Source organism: Moschus berezovskii, chromosome 6 (assembly GCF_049115385.1).
Source record: "Moschus berezovskii isolate FMDL1 chromosome 6, NW_MosBer_1.0, whole genome shotgun sequence".
NCBI lineage: Eukaryota > Metazoa > Chordata > Mammalia > Artiodactyla > Moschidae > Moschus > Moschus berezovskii.
The window spans coordinates 74,261,211-74,279,610 of record NC_142465.1 but is presented as its reverse complement, the minus strand read 5'-3'; the positions used below and the strand labels follow the sequence as shown (position 1 = coordinate 74,279,610).

At 44.5% G+C, this 18,400-nt stretch overlaps 1 protein-coding gene across 2 annotated transcripts in view; it reads left to right on the top strand.

Annotated features, from left to right (window-relative positions):
- NUAK1 (NUAK family kinase 1) overlaps positions 1–6,121 on the top strand; it is a 77,233-nt gene extending 71,112 nt beyond the window's left edge. For both annotated transcript variants that reach the window (XM_055394510.2, XM_055394511.2), the window contains exon 7: positions 1,569–6,121. In XM_055394510.2, coding sequence (XP_055250485.1) covers positions 1,569–2,713 — 1,145 coding nt within the window. In that variant the 3' untranslated portion in view covers positions 2,714–6,121. The remainder of the gene's footprint in view (positions 1–1,568) is intronic.
- Positions 6,122–18,400: the final 12,279 nt, after the last annotated feature.

Sequence of the window (18,400 nt, the reverse complement as noted above, 5' to 3'; positions counted from 1 at the left end):
ATGAACTAAATGGATTATGAAAAGGGCACTTACAGCACAAGAGCAGAAACAAGAAGACAATGGCTTGTTGCCTGGTTCTGGCTCAGCTGGCAACATACATGCACAGTGGGGGCAACTCATTTTTTGCCCCTCTGTGGAAAGCACCCCGATTATTGATTTGGGGGTTACAAATACAGCTTAGTGAGTGGGCAAGTTTACAAATACAGAATCTGAATAAGACCATTGACTTATTTTATATAAATAGATAGAGATATACACATATCTATATCTGTATATATTTTTCGGTGAGCCAACCTGTGGAGTTTGTTGGAGAAAATTCAGGGTGACCTCTATGGTAGCCTTTTTGGCTCAGTAGCCAAATGGTGCCAACACAGTTTCTGGCACATTACAGGGGTTCAGAGACTGTTTCTTGACCGAATGAATGAACATCCTGTTGCTGTACAGAGGTGTGCCTCACCCCCGACGCCATTGCCAGGCCCCTGCCAGCTACTCATTAGCTGCATAAGTAGCAGAAGGGAGGTGGCGCCTGCTCGGGATATAATTCAACCCCCACTGGGGAAGCACAGTTTGATCTTAAAAGGTGATTTATAAGCTGCGAGAGTCAGTTGGTTCCTGTGGCCTCCTCAACATCCCTTTGGGGCTTTCCCTTAATTCTTTGGCAGCAGAAATTTGCAAATGGAATTTTTCAGACGGGCCATAAACGGATAGCAGATAGAGATCAGCTCTCTGATCCGACAGCTGGGTAGGCTATGGATTATGTCAGAGAGGGACAGGAGGTGAGCACTGGGTTTGGGTCTCAGAGCCTGGCTGAGGCCCTGGGGTTCAGGCCAGCCTGGAGCACAGTGCCTTTCAGTGCCCAGGTGTGCCAGCTATGATCACCTCTCCATCCTTCTCTGTCTCTCCCTCTCTGATAAGAAGCCTCTTTTTTTGTTGTTGCCATTTTAGCCCTAAAATTCCCTCTCTGTGCTGCCATACTTTCCCAGTGACCCAAGCAGTGTGTATTTATATAAGTCTACCTTTGGAGGACTGAAGAAAGTCATGGTAATCTACACCTGTTTTCCCTTTTGGTAAGATGATACCCACCAAAAGAATGGTGGGGCCCTGCTTGGGCTTGGACCTGGATTCTTTCCTGGTTACCTGGTCTTCCCCATTTTATAAAGATCTGAGTTGATGGAAAGCTCAGCAGTTCGACATTGTGTCACCTGTGTGGAGAAGCATGCCAGGCTGTGATGACACCCTGGCCTGTGGCTGAGTCTGGCTGGTGCTTTCTGATGTCCAGTCTGGAAGGCTGCAGCTTCCTGCTCCACAGTGTGGCTGAACTAGGGCTTTATTTGGATTTTCCTCAAATGAGTGTCTCCTGGAGTGTCAGCCCTGTGGCAAAGCCCAAAGCTCCCATAAAATGTATTATTCCTAGAATTCTCTGTTATCCAGTGGTTAGGGCTCTGCACTTCCACGGTAGGGGGCATGGGTTCGATCCCTGGTCCAGGAACTAAAATCCTGCACGCCGTGCAGGGCATGGCCAAAAATAAACAAAAAAATGTATTGTTCGCTTTGCTTCTTGTCCGTAGATGCTCGAGGCCTCATTCGGTGGATGCTGATGGTGAATCCCGACCGCCGGGCCACCATCGAGGACATCGCCAACCACTGGTGGGTGAACTGGGGCTACAAGAGCAGCGTCTGCGACTGTGACACCCTTCACAGCTCCGAGTCCCCGCTCTTGGCCCGCATTATCGACTGGCACCACCGTTCCACGGGGCTGCAGGCTGAAACTGAAGCCAAAATTAAAGGCTTGGCCAAACCCGGGGCCCCTGAGGTCGTCCTGGAGCGTCAGCGGTCACTGAAGAAGTCCAAGAAAGAGAACGACTTCCCTCAGTCTGGCCAGGACTCAGTGCCTGAGAACCCATCCAAGCTGAGCTCCAAGCGGCCCAAAGGGATCCTGAAGAAGCGGAGCAACAGCGAGCATCGCTCCCACAGCACTGGCTTCATCGAGGGCGTCGTCAGCCCGGCCACTTTCAAGCTGGAACAGGACTTGTGCCGGACTGCCGTGCCCCTGCCAAGCCCCGCCGAGGCCGAAGTGCCAGGTAAACTCAGCCCCAAACAGTCGGCCACGATGCCCAAGAAAGGCATCCTGAAAAAGACCCAGCAGAGAGAATCGGGTTACTATTCGTCTCCCGAGCGCAGCGAGTCTTCGGAGCTGCTGGACAGTAATGATGCGCTGGGCAGCAGCATCCCCTCCCCCAGCCCCCCGGACCCAGCCAGGGTGCCATCCTATAGCCTCTCCTGTCGCAGGAAGGGCATCTTGAAGCACAGCAGCAAGTACTCAGCGGGCACCATGGACCCGGCCCTGGCCAGCCCTGAAATGCCCACACTGGAATCCTTGCTAGAGCCGGGTGTCCCCGCTGAGGGCCTCTCCCGGAGCTACAGCCGGCCTTCCAGCGTCATCAGCGATGACAGCGTCCTGTCCAGCGACTCCTTCGACTTGCTCGATTTGCAGGAGAACCGCCCCACCCGCCAGCGCATCCGCAGCTGCGTCTCTGCCGAGAACTTCCTCCAGATCCAGGACTTTGAGGGGCTCCAGAACCGGCCCCGGCCCCAGTACCTGAAGCGGTACCGGAACCGGCTGGCAGACAGCAGCTTCTCCCTCCTTACGGACATGGACGATGTGACTCAGGTCTACAAGAAGGCGCTGGAGATCTGCAACAAGCTCAACTAGCTCCCAGGGTGCAGGGGCGGGGTGGGGTGGGTACGAGGGAGAGGAGTGGGGATGATGACTGGGCTCTGGAGCTGGTTACCTCTTTGCTGGCCATGACAGTAGACTGACAAAGGGATTGGTGCTGTTTGGCTTTGGCCAAATTTGAAGGCTGAGTCAGTGCCTATGTGGGAGAGGTGGGCAGTTGGCCAGTCCTGCCGAATGCCAGTTAGAATTGGGATCCTAATTGGCATTTTGCTTTATGGTATCTCCTAGGGGACCAGCTGTCCAGGGGAGGTGGTGTTGGCCAGCACTTCCAGGATAGGGAGGGAGCATATGGGAGAGGAAGCATTTCTCTAGAAGTCATCCACATGCTTCTGGAGGAGGGCAGGACAGACTGTAGCCATCTGCTGTGAAATCACTCAGAGCTTGCTCCTTCTCATGTTATTAGCAGGCTTGGTCTGACTGCATAGGGTGGGCATGTCGATTTTAGTTGTCTGAGCTTGAATCAGCGATTGATTGATAGGGGCTGCTGGGTGTGTTGGTTTGAGTAGCCCAGTGGGAAGGAGTGCTGTGATTGATTAGTAATGGCTGTCATGGGGATGGGAAGGGGTGCAGTAGCACTCATGCCTTGTAGTTGTCATCCTTGACCTGGCTAAGCCCTGGGAGTATTAGTGTAGATCCCATGGGATCTATGTTGTCTCTTTTATGCCACCGTGGGGCATTTGTTAATTTGCTACTCTACCTTGAATGGAAGACAGGGCCTTGGTCAGAGAAAGAATGCTCTGGACACTGCTAAGGACTTAGAGTCAGCCCATGGTGATTGTTTGGCTTCTTGTTGTCTGCCTTTTCTTTCCTAGCGTCTGCCTGGCTCTTCAGCACAACCTCCCGAGGGTGGACAGGGGGAAAGTTGGTGGTGTCGGAGGTCAAAACTATGGTGTAGAACAGTGCTCGAGACCCTCTTTGATCTTTCTAAATGAACAGAAATTGATCCATACCAGCAAGGGGGCAACTTGTCAATTTCTTTAATGTCTCAATATTAACTGGAATGCTTGTGGGTTCTCACCTGCATGAATGTTTTGAATTGGATGTGATACTGTCTACAGTCTCCAAAGGAGTAATTGACTCAACTGTTTACTGTATTTATTCACAATAAACAGTTTCCTCATCCACTCAGTGTAGAATCCTCAGAGGTAGGCGAGTTTGCTTCTGGGTTAGTGTGTAGGTGGGATATTTGAAGGAGGAAAGTCAAGTCAGGAAGAAGGTGTTTTTCCCCCTCAAATCTAGGTATTCTATGTCATGGGTTTGAACTCCTAGACTTTGAGGGAAAGGTTCTAGCCACTCAAATGAATAATAAGCTGCTGAAAGAGCAGAGTGGGTTGGGAGGAAGCAAGTGGGAAATGACGTCCATTTCCCTGGACGTCATCTTGATGGTTCTGGAGAAGGCAGACGAGAGGTGTGATAGGACTCTTATCTTGAAAAGTCACATAACTCACTTGTGTAACTCCTGGACACCCAGATTGCAGGTGCAAAGACATCGCTCCCACAATGGGACATCTTCAGATACTAAGTTTGGGATTGATGGTCATATTTGGAAGTTTGGGACAACCTCAAATTCTACTGGCCCCAGCTAATTGAAACTCTTGTTTCAAGATGGCCAACTTCTGAAAGCCACCTGGATATTTAAGGAGAACTAGTCTTGGGGGGTGTTTGGGGGAAAACCAACATGGGGAGATGAGAAGGAATTTACCTTCAGACACTAAGAACATTGATTAGAATGAAACTTCCCTTTGCCGAAGGAGATGGCTCCAGTTCTCCCCTTGTCACCAACTCTGGGGTTTTGGCTTGTGCATCCCTTCGGGCTGAACTGAGTAGTGTAATATGGGAAGCTTTGCGGGTTTCCTTTCATTCAATTTCACCTCCTTCCTGAACTCCAGTATAGGTTCAAAGGGAAAAAACCCTATAGCTAGCAAATTGTATGTGGGGTATGTGGGTACGTGGAGGGCATTCTCCAACCTCTAAAGCTCCCTCCTCCTTGTATCACTTTATGCAACCTTTTCTGGACAGCCTATACTGCCACATTGCTGGTCCCTCATGCATGGCAGCCTGTCTAGTTGGTAGCTGTCAGTGTGACTTAGGTATAACATCTACCTACTGGTTGATGTAGTTTCCTTTTGCCCAAGTGACTGTCTGTTTGGTATTTTCCATCCTTATAATCTTTAAGTAAAAGTGACCCTATTAAGGAAAGTCATTCTATCCCTAGCCTCCAAAACACATGTATTTTCTCTTTCTCAGTAGACCCAGACAGTAGACTGTGGCAAAGAGAGTCCTCCACTCAGAGGCAGAGACTGCATTGAGTCCTAGTTTGCTGGTGGTCTTAGGCACCTGCAGTATTTCAGGGGCTGAGTTTTCTCTTCAATGAGGGCTGGATTAGCTGGTCTCTCAAGTCCCTGGCTAGTTCTGACATTCTGCTAACATCCTTTGATTCTGGATATGATGTTGACTCTGTCCTTTCAAAAAAGAAAGAAAAAAACTTGGAATAGAGGGAAAAGACCGCAAAGCAGCTCCCTTCCTTCTTAAGTAAGTCCTCTCGTCCCTTCCAGCCAAGGAAATCATGCTTGATTTATTTCCATGGAATTACAAGTGAGAGACACTTTGATGACCTGGTGGACCAAGCAGGAGATTCGAGGTCAGCTCTCCTGGTCCTTTCCTTGCCTCCGTGGGCCTTTCAGTGTCTTAGTTTACACATCTGCCAAAGGAGTAGAGTTAATACTTCTTTTTACAGGTAAATTTCAAGGCATGATCAGTTTTCAGGAAGTGCTTCAAGACCCCAGGTGAAATGAAAATGCCAAGTGCTCTCTGAGTTTCCGTCCCTGTTACCAGGTGCTGCTTCTGTAGATGGCAAAGAGTACCTTTTGGGATGAAACTCAGGTGAGTGTTGGCCAGGCCTGTTGTCTTGAGTACAAATGTGAATGACTGACTGACTGCTTATCGCCAAACTGGAAATGTTCTGTAGGGATTTACTGGCATGGTATCATTCCTAGAAGAAAAAAAAAAAAGAGAAACTTGACTGCACATTTTTTTTTTAATCCATGTTGTGACTTTTATTTAATTTTTATTTTTTTTGGTAATAAAAAGTTGACTTTTTTATTTGAATTTGTCTTTTTTTATTTATTGGTCTGAAAGGCATTTCAAAGGTATTATAATAATATATTGGTGTAATTTAATTGGTGCAACATGCTTTATGGCTCCAGTCAAAATTGGTTTTCATTCATTTGATTGGTTTGAGCCCAGGACAGCCTATAGGGGATTAAAAAAAAAAGCTGGATAACCATCCAAAGTGTTTGTATTTTCATTGGAAACTGATTTTGTTTTTGTTTGTTTTTATTTTTAAATTAAATAAATTGCCATGAACTGAAGTGAACTGGAAACTTGTGTCTTTATTTGGTTGTTTTTCTCTTAGTTAAGAGATAGACTGGGTATTAAGTAACAGAAACCTACCCATTAGCTTAAGCACAAAAGGGAAATTTCTTCAAAGTTCTCAGAAGAGGAAATGTAGCTGGCAGTGCAGTTGGAACCAGGAATTGAAAAAGTAGGATCCTCTTTTCTGCTCTTTCTCACAGTCCAGTTTTATTCTTCTCCTTCCACAGCCTTACTTTCTCCTCCCGGGTTTTAATGACCCACCTTGGCTTCCCCGATAGCTTACAAATTCACATGTTCTCAGTTCTAGTTTCCAAAAAGTTGACCAGGTTCCTGCAACCTGTACTAGAGATAGCATCAAAGGTTAACTCAGCCACACTTGCTTCCCATGTCAGCCTCCTCTGCCTGCCCCCTGCCAGGGTTCTCTCCATCTGGGCAGGTGTTGTCTAGTTGCAAAGAAGTGTCTGACTCTTTTGTGACCCTATGTACTGTAGACCACCAGGCTCCTTCTGTCCATGGAATTTCCCAAGCAAGAATACTGGAGTGGATTACCATTTCCTTCTTCAGGGGATCTTCCTGACCCAGGGGTTGAATTCATTGAATTCATGTTTTCTGCATTGGCAGGTGGATTCTTTACCACTGTGCCACCTGGGAAACCCTGTTGTAGAGGCTGAATCAAATGTGACATGTAAAGGGTAGCCAGAAAATAGAACTGGCTGGCTTGCCACAGCTAACATATTGTCAGCTATGTCAGTGAGGTTATGTGAGGTTAATGTAAAGTGGTAACTTTCAGGAAAATCAAGAGAATTAGTATTTATTGAGCTTCTCCATGGGTGCTCGCTTCATCCTGTTCAGTGCCAAGTGGTAAAAACCCAATTTAGACCATGTTAGGGCTTCCCAGGTAGCTCAGCAGTAAAGAATTGCCTGCAATACAGGAGTCATAAGAGATGTTGGTTCGATTCCAGAGTCAGGAAGATCCCCTAAAGGAGGAAATGGCAACCCACTCCAGTATTCTTCCCTGGAGACTCCCATGGATAGAAGGAGCCTGGTGGGCTACAGTCCATAGGGTTGGGAAGAGTCAGACACAACTGAAACGACTTAGCATCCACACATGCAGACCCTGTTACCTAACAAGACAAATTTACTGCTTCATGCAACTGAGAAGTCCAAGATGTATGTCTTAGGCACAGATGATCCAGGAGTTCAAGTGATTCCTTGGTCTCTTTTTTACTCACTTTTGCCGGATGTAAGCTTTATTTTGGGGCAGTTTCTCTCTGCATGGCAGCAAGAGAGCTCCAGGTAGTAACAGAGTTATGCAGTCCTCTTAGTGCTTGATCCTAGAGTCAAGAGAGATGTTTAATATACTAGCTTTTATGTGCCAAGAAAGGACCGTGATTGGCTTTCTGGGATCACATGTCTCACTCTGACCCAATCACAGAGTCCACGTGGAGAGATGCTCTGATTGGCTAGCCTGGATCATGTGTCCACCCTTGTGGTATACTTGAGTGACAGCTCCTTCAGAATCACAGAGCTGGGGAGGGCAGCTGTCCTAAAAGAAGGGATTAAACCTGACAAAAAGTGACCCATATTAGTTGCAACTTTTGGACATTAATTTCCTCATCTATTAAGTAACATTAAACGATCCCAACTTTCAGAGTTATTGTAAAGATTAAATGAAATACATCACTTAATAAAGGATCTGACACAGAAGATTTTTAATTTATAAACGAGATCAGGAAAGGCAATAATATAGAAAGGAGATATATTTTTTAGGAATATTTTTAGCTGTAAAATCAGGTATAACATCAGAAAATTCAGCTGAAACTGGTTTAAACACTACACGGGCTTTAGTAGTTCATATATTTGGAATTTTAGATAGGGTGGATATCATAGGAAAAATGGATAGTAAATAACAAACACCAAAAATGGATAGTAAACAACACCCCCCCCCACACACAAACACCACCCCAAATTAGATTGTAGTAAGATGGACAGGGAGGCTTGGCATGCTGTGATTCGTGGGGTCGCAAAGAGTTGGACACGACTGAGCGACTGATCTGAACTGAACTGCAGAGCTATAAATTAAATGGATAGGGCCCAGAATCAGAGAATTAAGGGAGGGCTACCTCTTGTAGAAAGAGTAGTCAGGGAGGGCATGCCTGAAGAGATGACCCTTGGGGAGAGGTCTGAAGATGAAGAACTAACTATATGAAGAGTGATCGTTCCAGGCAGAGGGAACAATGTATGCAAAGGTCTTGGTGTTTTTAAAACAGAGCTTTATAGGGTTAAATTCAGGTCCATTTGTATAGCACAATTATGATCCAGGAAGTCTGGTGTTTTGCTAAACATATGTGGCCACGTTCTAATGTGAACTGGCTGTGATCATTTATGATTCTCTGTATCCTTTAATTACAAATGGCTGCTTCCTCTGACAGGTGGTCCCCAGACGAGACATATGCCAGGACATGCAATTTTCAAGGAGAATATGTTTCCACTGCAGAAATTCGCTGCCAGTGTATTGACATTTATGGAGAGGGTTTTTTTTTAATCCAGAGAATCATATGAAGTTTGGGGCATGGAAATGGAGCAGTGATGTTCTATAAAGACCAGAAAAATGCAGACTAAAGTTTTCATATCATAAAACCTGCTCCATTCTATCACAACTGTGTGGTTCCAGTAAGGAGTTGTGTAGAAAATTAGCAATCCATTTTCTTTTAAAACTGACAGTTATTTTCTTACTGATAAAAATTTTACACTTCTATCCCTACCTAACTGGTAATAGCAACTCTGTCTTGACCAACTGGCTCCTCTGTCCACTCCCTGTGCTAGTTTTCATTTTTTGATTAGTCTGGATGGGCTATGTTATATTAAAGTAACCTACCCTGAAATGTGGGTTACTCAGTGGCCCTTGGTCTCACCAAGTGCAATATAACTTGGGCAGCTCTTCCTAGCGTGCCATCTTCACGTGGTCACTCCGGGATCTGAGCTTCTTTCATCCTGTGGTTCTGTCATCTTGGGGTCTTTCTTTTCTATCTATTCCAATGAGGGCAAGAGAGAGCACAAGTCAGGATTTCTTAATGATCAGGACTGGATGTGGTGTTCATCATTAGAAATCAGTCACCTGACCCCAACCTAACTTCCTGCATAGTCTTCAAGTCTATAGTACTTAAAAAAGTGAAAAGTAAAATAAAACCAGATGGACTCGTAACAATGGCTCTGTCATAACTTCCATCTGTTTACCATGGGTGAGCGGGGAGCATAAACAAAAATCAGTATTGTTAATAGCAACCAGGTACCTACTGAGCTGAAGGCATTGAGCCTTCCCTTTAATGCTTCACCTATTTTAATGTTCCTTGTGTTTCCTTACCTCTGGTTTTTAAAGATGAAGGGCTTCCCTGGTGGCTGAGAGAGTAAAGAATCTGCTTGCAATGCAGGAGACCCAGGTTTGATCCCTGGACCAGAAAGATCCCCTGGAGAAGAGAATGCCTACCCACTCCAGTATTCTTGCCTGGAGAATTCTATTGACAGAGGAGCCTGGTGGGCTACAGTTCATGGGATCGCAGAGAGTTGGACTCAACTGAACAACTAACACTTCAAAGATGGGGAAGCAGTCTTGGAAACATACAATAGCTTGTCCAGGTCATCCAGTGATTAAATGTGGAGTTGGGTTCAAATTCAAACCAGACCGACCAGCTTCTGAGTCCAAGATTTTAATTGCTCTGTTGTGCACCTGGGATGATCCTTCAAGTCAGGCTCCATGATCACATGCCCCATCCCATCACTATTCCTGTTCATGGAAATGGCATTTTCCTGTAGAAGCTAGGTAGATATCATCAGGAATGAAGATGCTGGCCCAAGTCTGTGCATTCTCCCAACAAACATGGAAAGGAGAGCCATAGTCCCCTAACACCCCATTGGTATCAGATTCTAGAAGACCTGATATCAGTAGATGGAGTTAACATAGTTGACTCAGATTTGTTTATGCTGGAGTGGCATGGGATGAACAGTGAGTGTTTCCCATCCTGAGAACCTGCTGGGTCTTAGAACTCAGTAGAGGGGACATAGGCCTTCAGTGGCCAGGTCCCTTTTGTCCAAAGCTATGTAATCACATGTGCCCCCAAAGAGAGCTCCACGCATTCTTCCCTGTGCTAGTGTGCCTAACATGACCCTGCTTCTAGAGAACTGAGATCACAAAGCAACTTCTTGGAAACATATGGAAACACAGGATGTCAGTCTGGGCTGCATGGATGTGTTTGGGGTCAGGCACAGCAACAGCAATTTCAATCACACATGATGCATAGCGTCACCATGTCTTCAAAGCCTAGAGCAGGGCCATTGTACAGGCATGGTTCCAGTTGGACTTCCAGAGAACTCCTTGTGGTTAGGTGAAACTCAGGGTGGGAACAATTCATTTAAGAAGCAATGGAGAAAAGGAGCTCCCCAAAATGGCCATCCTGAGAAAGTCCTGCGGATTGGAATTTGTGAATCACTGAAGCTAAAAAACATCTGATTCAGCAGTGCCTAGGGCATTCCAGAAGCATCAGCCATCAGACTTTGGAGCCCAGACGAAAGATGCATGCAAAGCAGAATGCCAGATGTGGACCTCTGAACCAGGCCTGCTGGTTAGCTCTGAAGAGACCATGGCTGTGGCTTTAATCCCTATGAAGTACAGATGGTCCCAGGTAGTGGGTGCTGCTTTAGACTGACTTCTCATAAACACCATTTGGGGCATCATGATGATGAACTAAGACACTTGGGGGAAAATGCTTCCCCTTTGAGAGAAACAACTCATAATCACACCCTCGGGTCCTTTTGGGATCCAGAATCGTGGTGGGTGGGAGGAGGCAGGCAACAAACAAAAAAACAAACACACAATATGACAGATGATGATGAATCAATGGAAGAAATAAGGCAGGACAAGGAAATGGGGATGGGATGAGGAGCAGTATTTTTGGTACTGTTGTCAGAGAAAGCTTTATTGATTAGGTGACAGTTACGCAGTAAGCCCTGCAGCTGTGTACAGCCAGAATACTTTCATCAAGTGCAAAGGCCTTGAGTAAGGAGTACATTTGAGGAACTCAAGAAAAAACAAGGACCAGGGTGACTGGAGCAGAGGAAGTATTAGGGAAATGACTGGAGATGATGCCAAGGAGGTAGATGGCTGTGTCATCCCAAGCCACAGATGCCCACATGGAATATATGGAGAGATTATTTTCCTGAAACTTGCAAAGATATGGCCCAAGGATGGCTAGAGAGCCCCCAGATCTTTGCAACTACATATCAGAGTGAGGACAGATCTCTTTTTTTTTTTTTTTGTAAACTGATGGTTCTACAGCTTACTGCATCCAACTTTAATCACAATCTACCTTCAAAGAATATTATGCTACTTGATATAACGTAAAAACTTTCACTTTCCCTACTGTTTTTACACATTTTACTTTTACATGTTTTAAACCTCAGAGTACATTACTATTTGTTTTAAATTATCTTAATATTATCTTTAAAATAGAATTACCTTAATTAAAGAATCAGACCATATAATTCATATTTACTCCTGATTTCATGTTTGCTATACTTTTACTACTTTGTGTGCCAAGTTTCTCTTTCTGGTATCATTTTCCTTCTTTATGAAAAACTTTCATTAATATTTCTTCTAGTAATGATTAACTGGTAACAACTTCTCTGAGCCTTTGTCTGAAAAAAGTCTTCAACTTTAGTTTGGAGAGATATTCTTCAGTTATAACATTTTAGGTGACAGTTTTTATTTTTTGTTCTTTAAAGATACGCCACTGTTTTCTGGTTTGCATAGTTTCTGATGAGAAGTCTGTGAAAATTTTCCTCTTTGTTCTCTGTGTATAGCATGTCTAGCATGCCTTTTTTTTCTGAACAACATTTTGTATTTTCTAGTTATCACTTTTTCTTAAGCAATTTGATCGTGATTTCTCTTGGTATGCTTTTCTTTGTGTTTATCCTTCGGGTTCACTAACCTACTTACATTTAAAAGTTTATTGTTTTTGCTAAAATTTTGATTTTAAAATTACCATTATGTTTTCAGATACTCTTTATATTTATTTTCTTTCCAGAACTCCAGTTACATATGTTATACCGCTTGCTATTGTTCACACATTTTATTCTTTAAAACAATGAGGCTTTGCTGGCATATTTTCTCGCCTTTCTGTGCTTTGTTTTGGATTTTTTTTTGGGGGGGGTATGTCTTCAAGTTCACTTTTCTTTGATAGCATTTAATCTGCTGTTAATTTCACTAGTGAAATTTTCAGATGCGTGATTTTCAGATATTGTTACTTTCATCTCTAAAAGTACTTTTGGGTACTTACATGAATTCATCAATGTCTCTGCACTCTGGATGGTGGGAATTTGAATTATTTCCAGGCTGGGTGAGCTCAGAAGTTGTTTGGTTTGCTGCTCCCGAGAAAGTTCTTTTTCGTGTTATTTTTCTTTGCTCACTTTCCCCCTACACACTAGCAGATTAGTATTTAAAGACTCAAAGTGTCCCTGTGCAGATTTCTGGAGATCTTTCTTTGCATAGTGCCCTCCTCCCCAGCACTCTGCGTCCCCAAATCTAGCTGCCTTATTCTTCATGGTCTGAGTACTGTGACTTTCTCTGTTTGGGTTCCCCTTCCTGGTGATTCTCATCAGAAACTGCCCTCTGGTTAAATTCTTACCTCATTTTTTCCTTTTTATTGGCAATTATAGTCCTAGGTTGCTTATTGTCTAATGTCTGCAAACAGCTGTTTAATATATTTGCTCTGTCTTGCAGGTTTTTTTTTTGTAAAAGAAAAAAATGTAAACAAAACAAAAAAACAGTGGGGCAAGGCGTATCCCACAGGAGTTTCTCCTTCACAGATAGAAGTTGAAGTTTAGTCATTTGTCCAAACACAGAAATAATTCATGGCAGAACTGGATCTTAGACTCAGATATGACAGAATTGAGAGCCTGTGGCTTTCACTGTTACTAAGATGGTGTTCCTCTTCACCATCCCCACCCTCTTTTTAAAAACACACTCCGGAAAGCAGGCAGGTAAAAATCCTGTCAGTGAAAGGCAAGTTGATTATTCTGCTTACTGGTAATTCCAGTAAAGAGGATTAGTCCGGGAGCTTGCCGTTGTAGTTGGCTACTTCTCCGAGGTGCCCTGCCAAAGTGAGCTTTCATTTCACTTGTGACTGAAGAATATGCGGGGTGGCTCTTCACTTAATTTGCTCATTCATTCACTCTATCATAATTTATCCATTCAAGATTATGGAATAACTACCACATTCCAGACACTAGGCTTTTCTTCATGCTGGGGGACAAGAAGTAACTCCCCACAGGTTCTCTTTCGCTTTCTTCTTCCTCTCCTTATTCATTCTCCCCAAACTTTAATGTGATCGTGTGGGAAACACCCAGATGGTGACATTTTCAGAATGTCTCTCTGGACTCTGGTGAGGTCTCCAGTGGTCAGGGGAGAAGTTAGGGTCTCCTTCCTGATTAAGCACCAAAAACCCCCAGGAGGAATCACATATCAAGTCATGGAACGTGAGCCAGCCATCAGTGCTTCGGGAGAAATGTATTAAGGGCTAACTGAGAATAAGAATGCAAACCAACATGGCTCCTTGGAAAATGGGACTGGATGAGAAAACAAAGAAATTCTCACAGGAAAGGTGGCAAGGATACATTCTGAAATTTGCCTCAAGCTGAGCCACTTGAGGCAAGCATACGTTTCTTGCCTTTTTTGGTCTGGGTGTCATAATAACAAAGCAAGGAATGTTTTGTAGATTATAGCAATGGTTCCCAACATTTTGGTACCAGGGGCTGGTTTCATGGAAGACAATTTTCCCATGGATTGGAAGGAGTGGGGGATGGTTTCAAGATGATTCAAACACATTACGTTTATTGTGCACTTTATTTCTGTTATTATTACATCAGCTCCACCTTAGAGGATCAAGCATTAGATCTTAGGGGTTGGTGACCCCCAGGTTACAAGTTCCCTCCATACTATCTTTTTCCTTGAGGCTGCTTCTCAACAGGCCCTGGAGGTAGACATTAATCCCACTGAGAAAATGGGTGCTTGGAGAAGGAAAGTCATGGACTCAAGTCATTCAGCTGGTAAGTGTATGGCCTGAATCTGAACTCAGGCCATGTAACTCCAGAGACTCCAATCCTAAAATCTGCTCTGTCATCTAAGCATGCAAAGTTGCTTGCTATGACCGAATCATCTATCTTCATTACTCGTGCAATCAATTGAGCATCTTGCTTATGCAGCCCCTCCGCAGAGCACCAAATTCTGTGCCAAAGGTCATCAGGGCTCTTGCATGTCATCCAGATGTTTGTTGGCAAACTTAGGAATGAGTTCTTCCCCTATGTGGCTGGTTGATTGGAATGGAAGCGAAAAGCAAGTCTGGCCAACAACTGCCCAGGAGACCAAGAAATGACAAACAAAAACATACAAAGATGTTCTCATCTTAAAGCTCTGCACTCCATCTGGGCAACTGTATTGGAAAGAAAGGACTTTTGAGGAGAGGCAGGACTTAAATGATGGTCTATCACTAGGTCTCCCGCAGCTGGAAAGCAAAATGTAATGTATTTGCAGGGTGAGGTTGCAGAGCTGTTCCTAAGAGAGGCTTAAGCAGGCCTTAAATGAAGGCTACATGGGTTAATGAAATAAATGCATTTCCTGCTTCTCCATGATTTATATTTCTAAGGCTGCACCACACTGTAATTCAATAAGGCTGAAATGGCAAGAATGTCTGGCAGATATTTTGGGAATATGATACTTGGCTCGTTGTGGTGGTTCAATGTCAGTATCTGGAAATGAGTGAGATGCAAAGGGACATCAGAAACACAGTTTTTTTCTTTTCTCTTTTCAGTCTCTACTGCCTGAAACATAGCCCACACCTTATCAACTTTATTCATGTCAACATAAAAGGATATTTACTGAAAGCTTCCTGAAGCTTATGATCTATTTGAGAAGAAGGTATTCACTGTCTGCCAGTTATGGGCCTCACAATTAGGAAGTTTATGCTTCAGTTCATCGTTTGTCTTTTCCTCCTGATGTAACAAGAGACTTCAGCTTTGTTGCCTAAGTAATAGTGGGGTGATCTTCTTCCACTTTCCAGGGATCCCAGGACAGTTTGAATCCACTTCCTTTTATGTAAATGTATGGGCTAGTGAGATAGGAGAGAGAAAAATATACTGGTTTTAGGAGAACACTTTGTGTTTCCTCTCTACTGGCTTTTATTGACTACCAACTCTATGCCACTTATGGTTCCCAGGTAGAAATCTGCCCTTTTTGTCATTTCTGCATGTTCTGTGTCACTTTCCTTTAGGGAATAGTCTCTCCTAAAGCAATGTGACTCCTGTGAGGCACCACTAGCTGTAATTACCTTCTACACTGCACAAGTGAGTGCTTTACCCACTCTAATGAGTTGGAATTCTCCTTCTCCTAGACCCAATGATGGGTCCAAGATTTACACCAAAACCCAAACAAGGTCAATCAGTGCCATTTGGGTGATCAGGTGTGACTATTGGGAGAGAGGGGTTTGTGTTTTTTCCTTTTCTTTTTGGAATTATGGTAAGAATGAGGTAAACCTAGAGATATGAAGGGGTTCCATTTTATAACCAAGTGATAAGAAAGATGACCTGAGAATGAAGCCAAGTGAGGAAAAAAATAGAACCAAGAAAATGCATGAAATGTGTGCTGCAGCATTGTTTGAACTTCTGGGTTCAGCTGTCCCTAAAGCAAACAGTGGGCTTTGCAGGTGGTGCTAGTAGCAAAGAACCCACCTGCCGATGCAGGAGACACAGGAGACTTGGGTTGAATCTCTGGGTCAGGAAGATCCCCTGGAGGAGGAAATGGTTAACCCACTCCAGTATCTTGCCTGAAAAATTCCATGGAAAGAGGAACCTGGTGGGCTGCAGTCCATGGGATTACAAAGAGTTGGACACGACTGAGCACAGACAACAGTAACCCAAGGCTTCAGTTATAAGAGTTAGTCTCTTTGTGGGCAGGCTTAATTAATTCGATTTGGATTTCTGTCACTTGCGACCAGAGAATTCTTGTCTGATACAGTTTCTGAGCATAACCTGGAAGAAAAAGTCAAAGAGAACTCGTAGTGGTACAGTGGTGATCAAGACAGACTTGGCCTCTGCCCTCGTGTTGTTCATGGTCCAGGAGGCTGTCATTTCAATGGCTGTATCAGTCAGAGTTCTTAGCTTCAAACATTAGAATCAAATTCTGGGTCTTTTAGGCAGAAATGGAAAGTATTAGAGGCTATTTTGTAAACATAGAACCTTTGGGAGGGCCAGACGTTGAGACTGCAGGTACAGAAATAGTTCTGCTATAGATTTTGTTAGGTAGAGATTCCCCAGCCAGTTCCAGACATTGCTCCTTGCCCTGCCAACATCTGACAAGGTGATGCTGGGGACAGGCCACTAATGATACAATATTTGTCACAGATGCCACTGAAAATTGGAGATAGCAGCCACCTCCCTTCCTAGAATATAGACTCCATGTGAGGTCTGTCAAAGCTGGGCATAGGTTTGCCTGACTCATGGGAACTGGGTCACATGCCTATACCCTAGCAGCAAGGGACGTGACTATCTGGTTTCTATACTAACCTCTACCTTGCACTAAGCCTCATAAGATGAGGATTTCTTTGACAAAGGGTGAGAGTTCAGAGATGTTAGGCAGCTAGGTGGATGACAAATATCCACAGTGTTTACCATATTAGGGAAGGTTAAGTTTGAACATATAGCTTCTTTCACACCAAGAACTTGGTGTATACTTAAGAGGAAGACTAAGATTTGACAGGGAGAAGGCACTGGCACCCCACTCCAGTACTCTTGCCTGGAACATCCCATGGACTGAGGAGCCTGGTAGGCTGCAGTCTGTGGGGTCGCAAAGGGTCGGACACGACTGAGCGACTTCACTTTCACATTTCGCTTTCATGCATTGGAGAAGGAAATGGCAACCCACTCCAGTGTTCTTGCCTGGAGAATCCCAGGGATGGAGGAGCCTGGTAGGCTGCTGTCTATGGGGTCGCACAGAGTCAGACACGACTGAAGTGACTTAGCAGTAGCAAGATTTGACAAGTTTTGCAAAATAGGTTCATACGGCATATTTCCTCAAAGAGTCAAGCAATGAATGCTGCTTCTCTTTTGTTTGCAAGTTATTTTTTAGTAGAATAACAACAATAACAATGATGATGGTGATGATGATATCAAATCTATTTCTAGTTTAGGATAGGGTAACAATTTCATTTTTTCTGAAAACTACCCCAGGTGTTAGCTTTATCATTAGCTATACTGATGATCAAGCAAAATTAGAGACTACAGCTTAGCCGTTAGACCATATGGAGCTTTTTTGCGCCTTCTGTTCAGGTGAACATAAAGCAGTGAGAGGCAGAGAAACTGATGAACATAGCCTCTTCCACACAAGATGCCTGAGGCTCCTGTGGGTGGATGTTGAGCAAAAGAGTGACCCAAAGTGTCCTTGGATGACTTTGCTCTGTGCCCTTCTTCTGGTCTCACCAGCTGATCACTCTGTCCCATAGGAGAGAGGGGTGAAGAGAAGGATAAAATATTCCTGATATTCCCTCTGTTAAGTAGGAAAGGAGTTCCTTCCTCTTTGTCAAAGCAGGAAGAGTAAACACTCTCCGAGCACTGCCATTAGCTGGGGTCTTCCTCTGTGTCAGACACGTTACCAAACACTTTACAAAAATAATCTCATTAAATTTTCACAAAATCCCTATGAAGTAACATAAGAGCTGACATTTAGCGTTTATACCAGAAAATTTTTTAAGCCCTTGGCATCTTTAAATCAGTTCATCCCTTATCAGCTTTAGGCAGGGTCCTGGCATGAAACAGGATAACTTGATATTTTAATTAAAGGACAAATTCCAAAGTCCCCAGGGGTAGGGAGGTTGGTGTGATGAAGGGGGCAGGTGCTGGACTCTGGAAGGACAGGAGCTGTCATCAAGGGAAGCGGCAGCTGGGGGGACCGTTGGGAAAGTTGGTCTCCGGCTGGCCGTCTTTCAGTCTCCACTCAGCTGCCTAACGATGGCTTCCTTCGTGAGAAAGGGCCCACCCCACCTGCGCTGGGACTCCCACTCTGTGTGGGAATATCTTTCCCTGCTTCAGGCGCAACGGGTGCTCTTTTTCTAAAGCATGTGTGTCACATGGCACCTGGCCAGCAGCACTGTTGGACCTGTCCTCCACGGGAGGGAACAGGTTCCTTCCCTGGTGGCGCTGAGGAGTCCACATAGGCCAATCACCCTGTATCCACTGTCAAGAGAG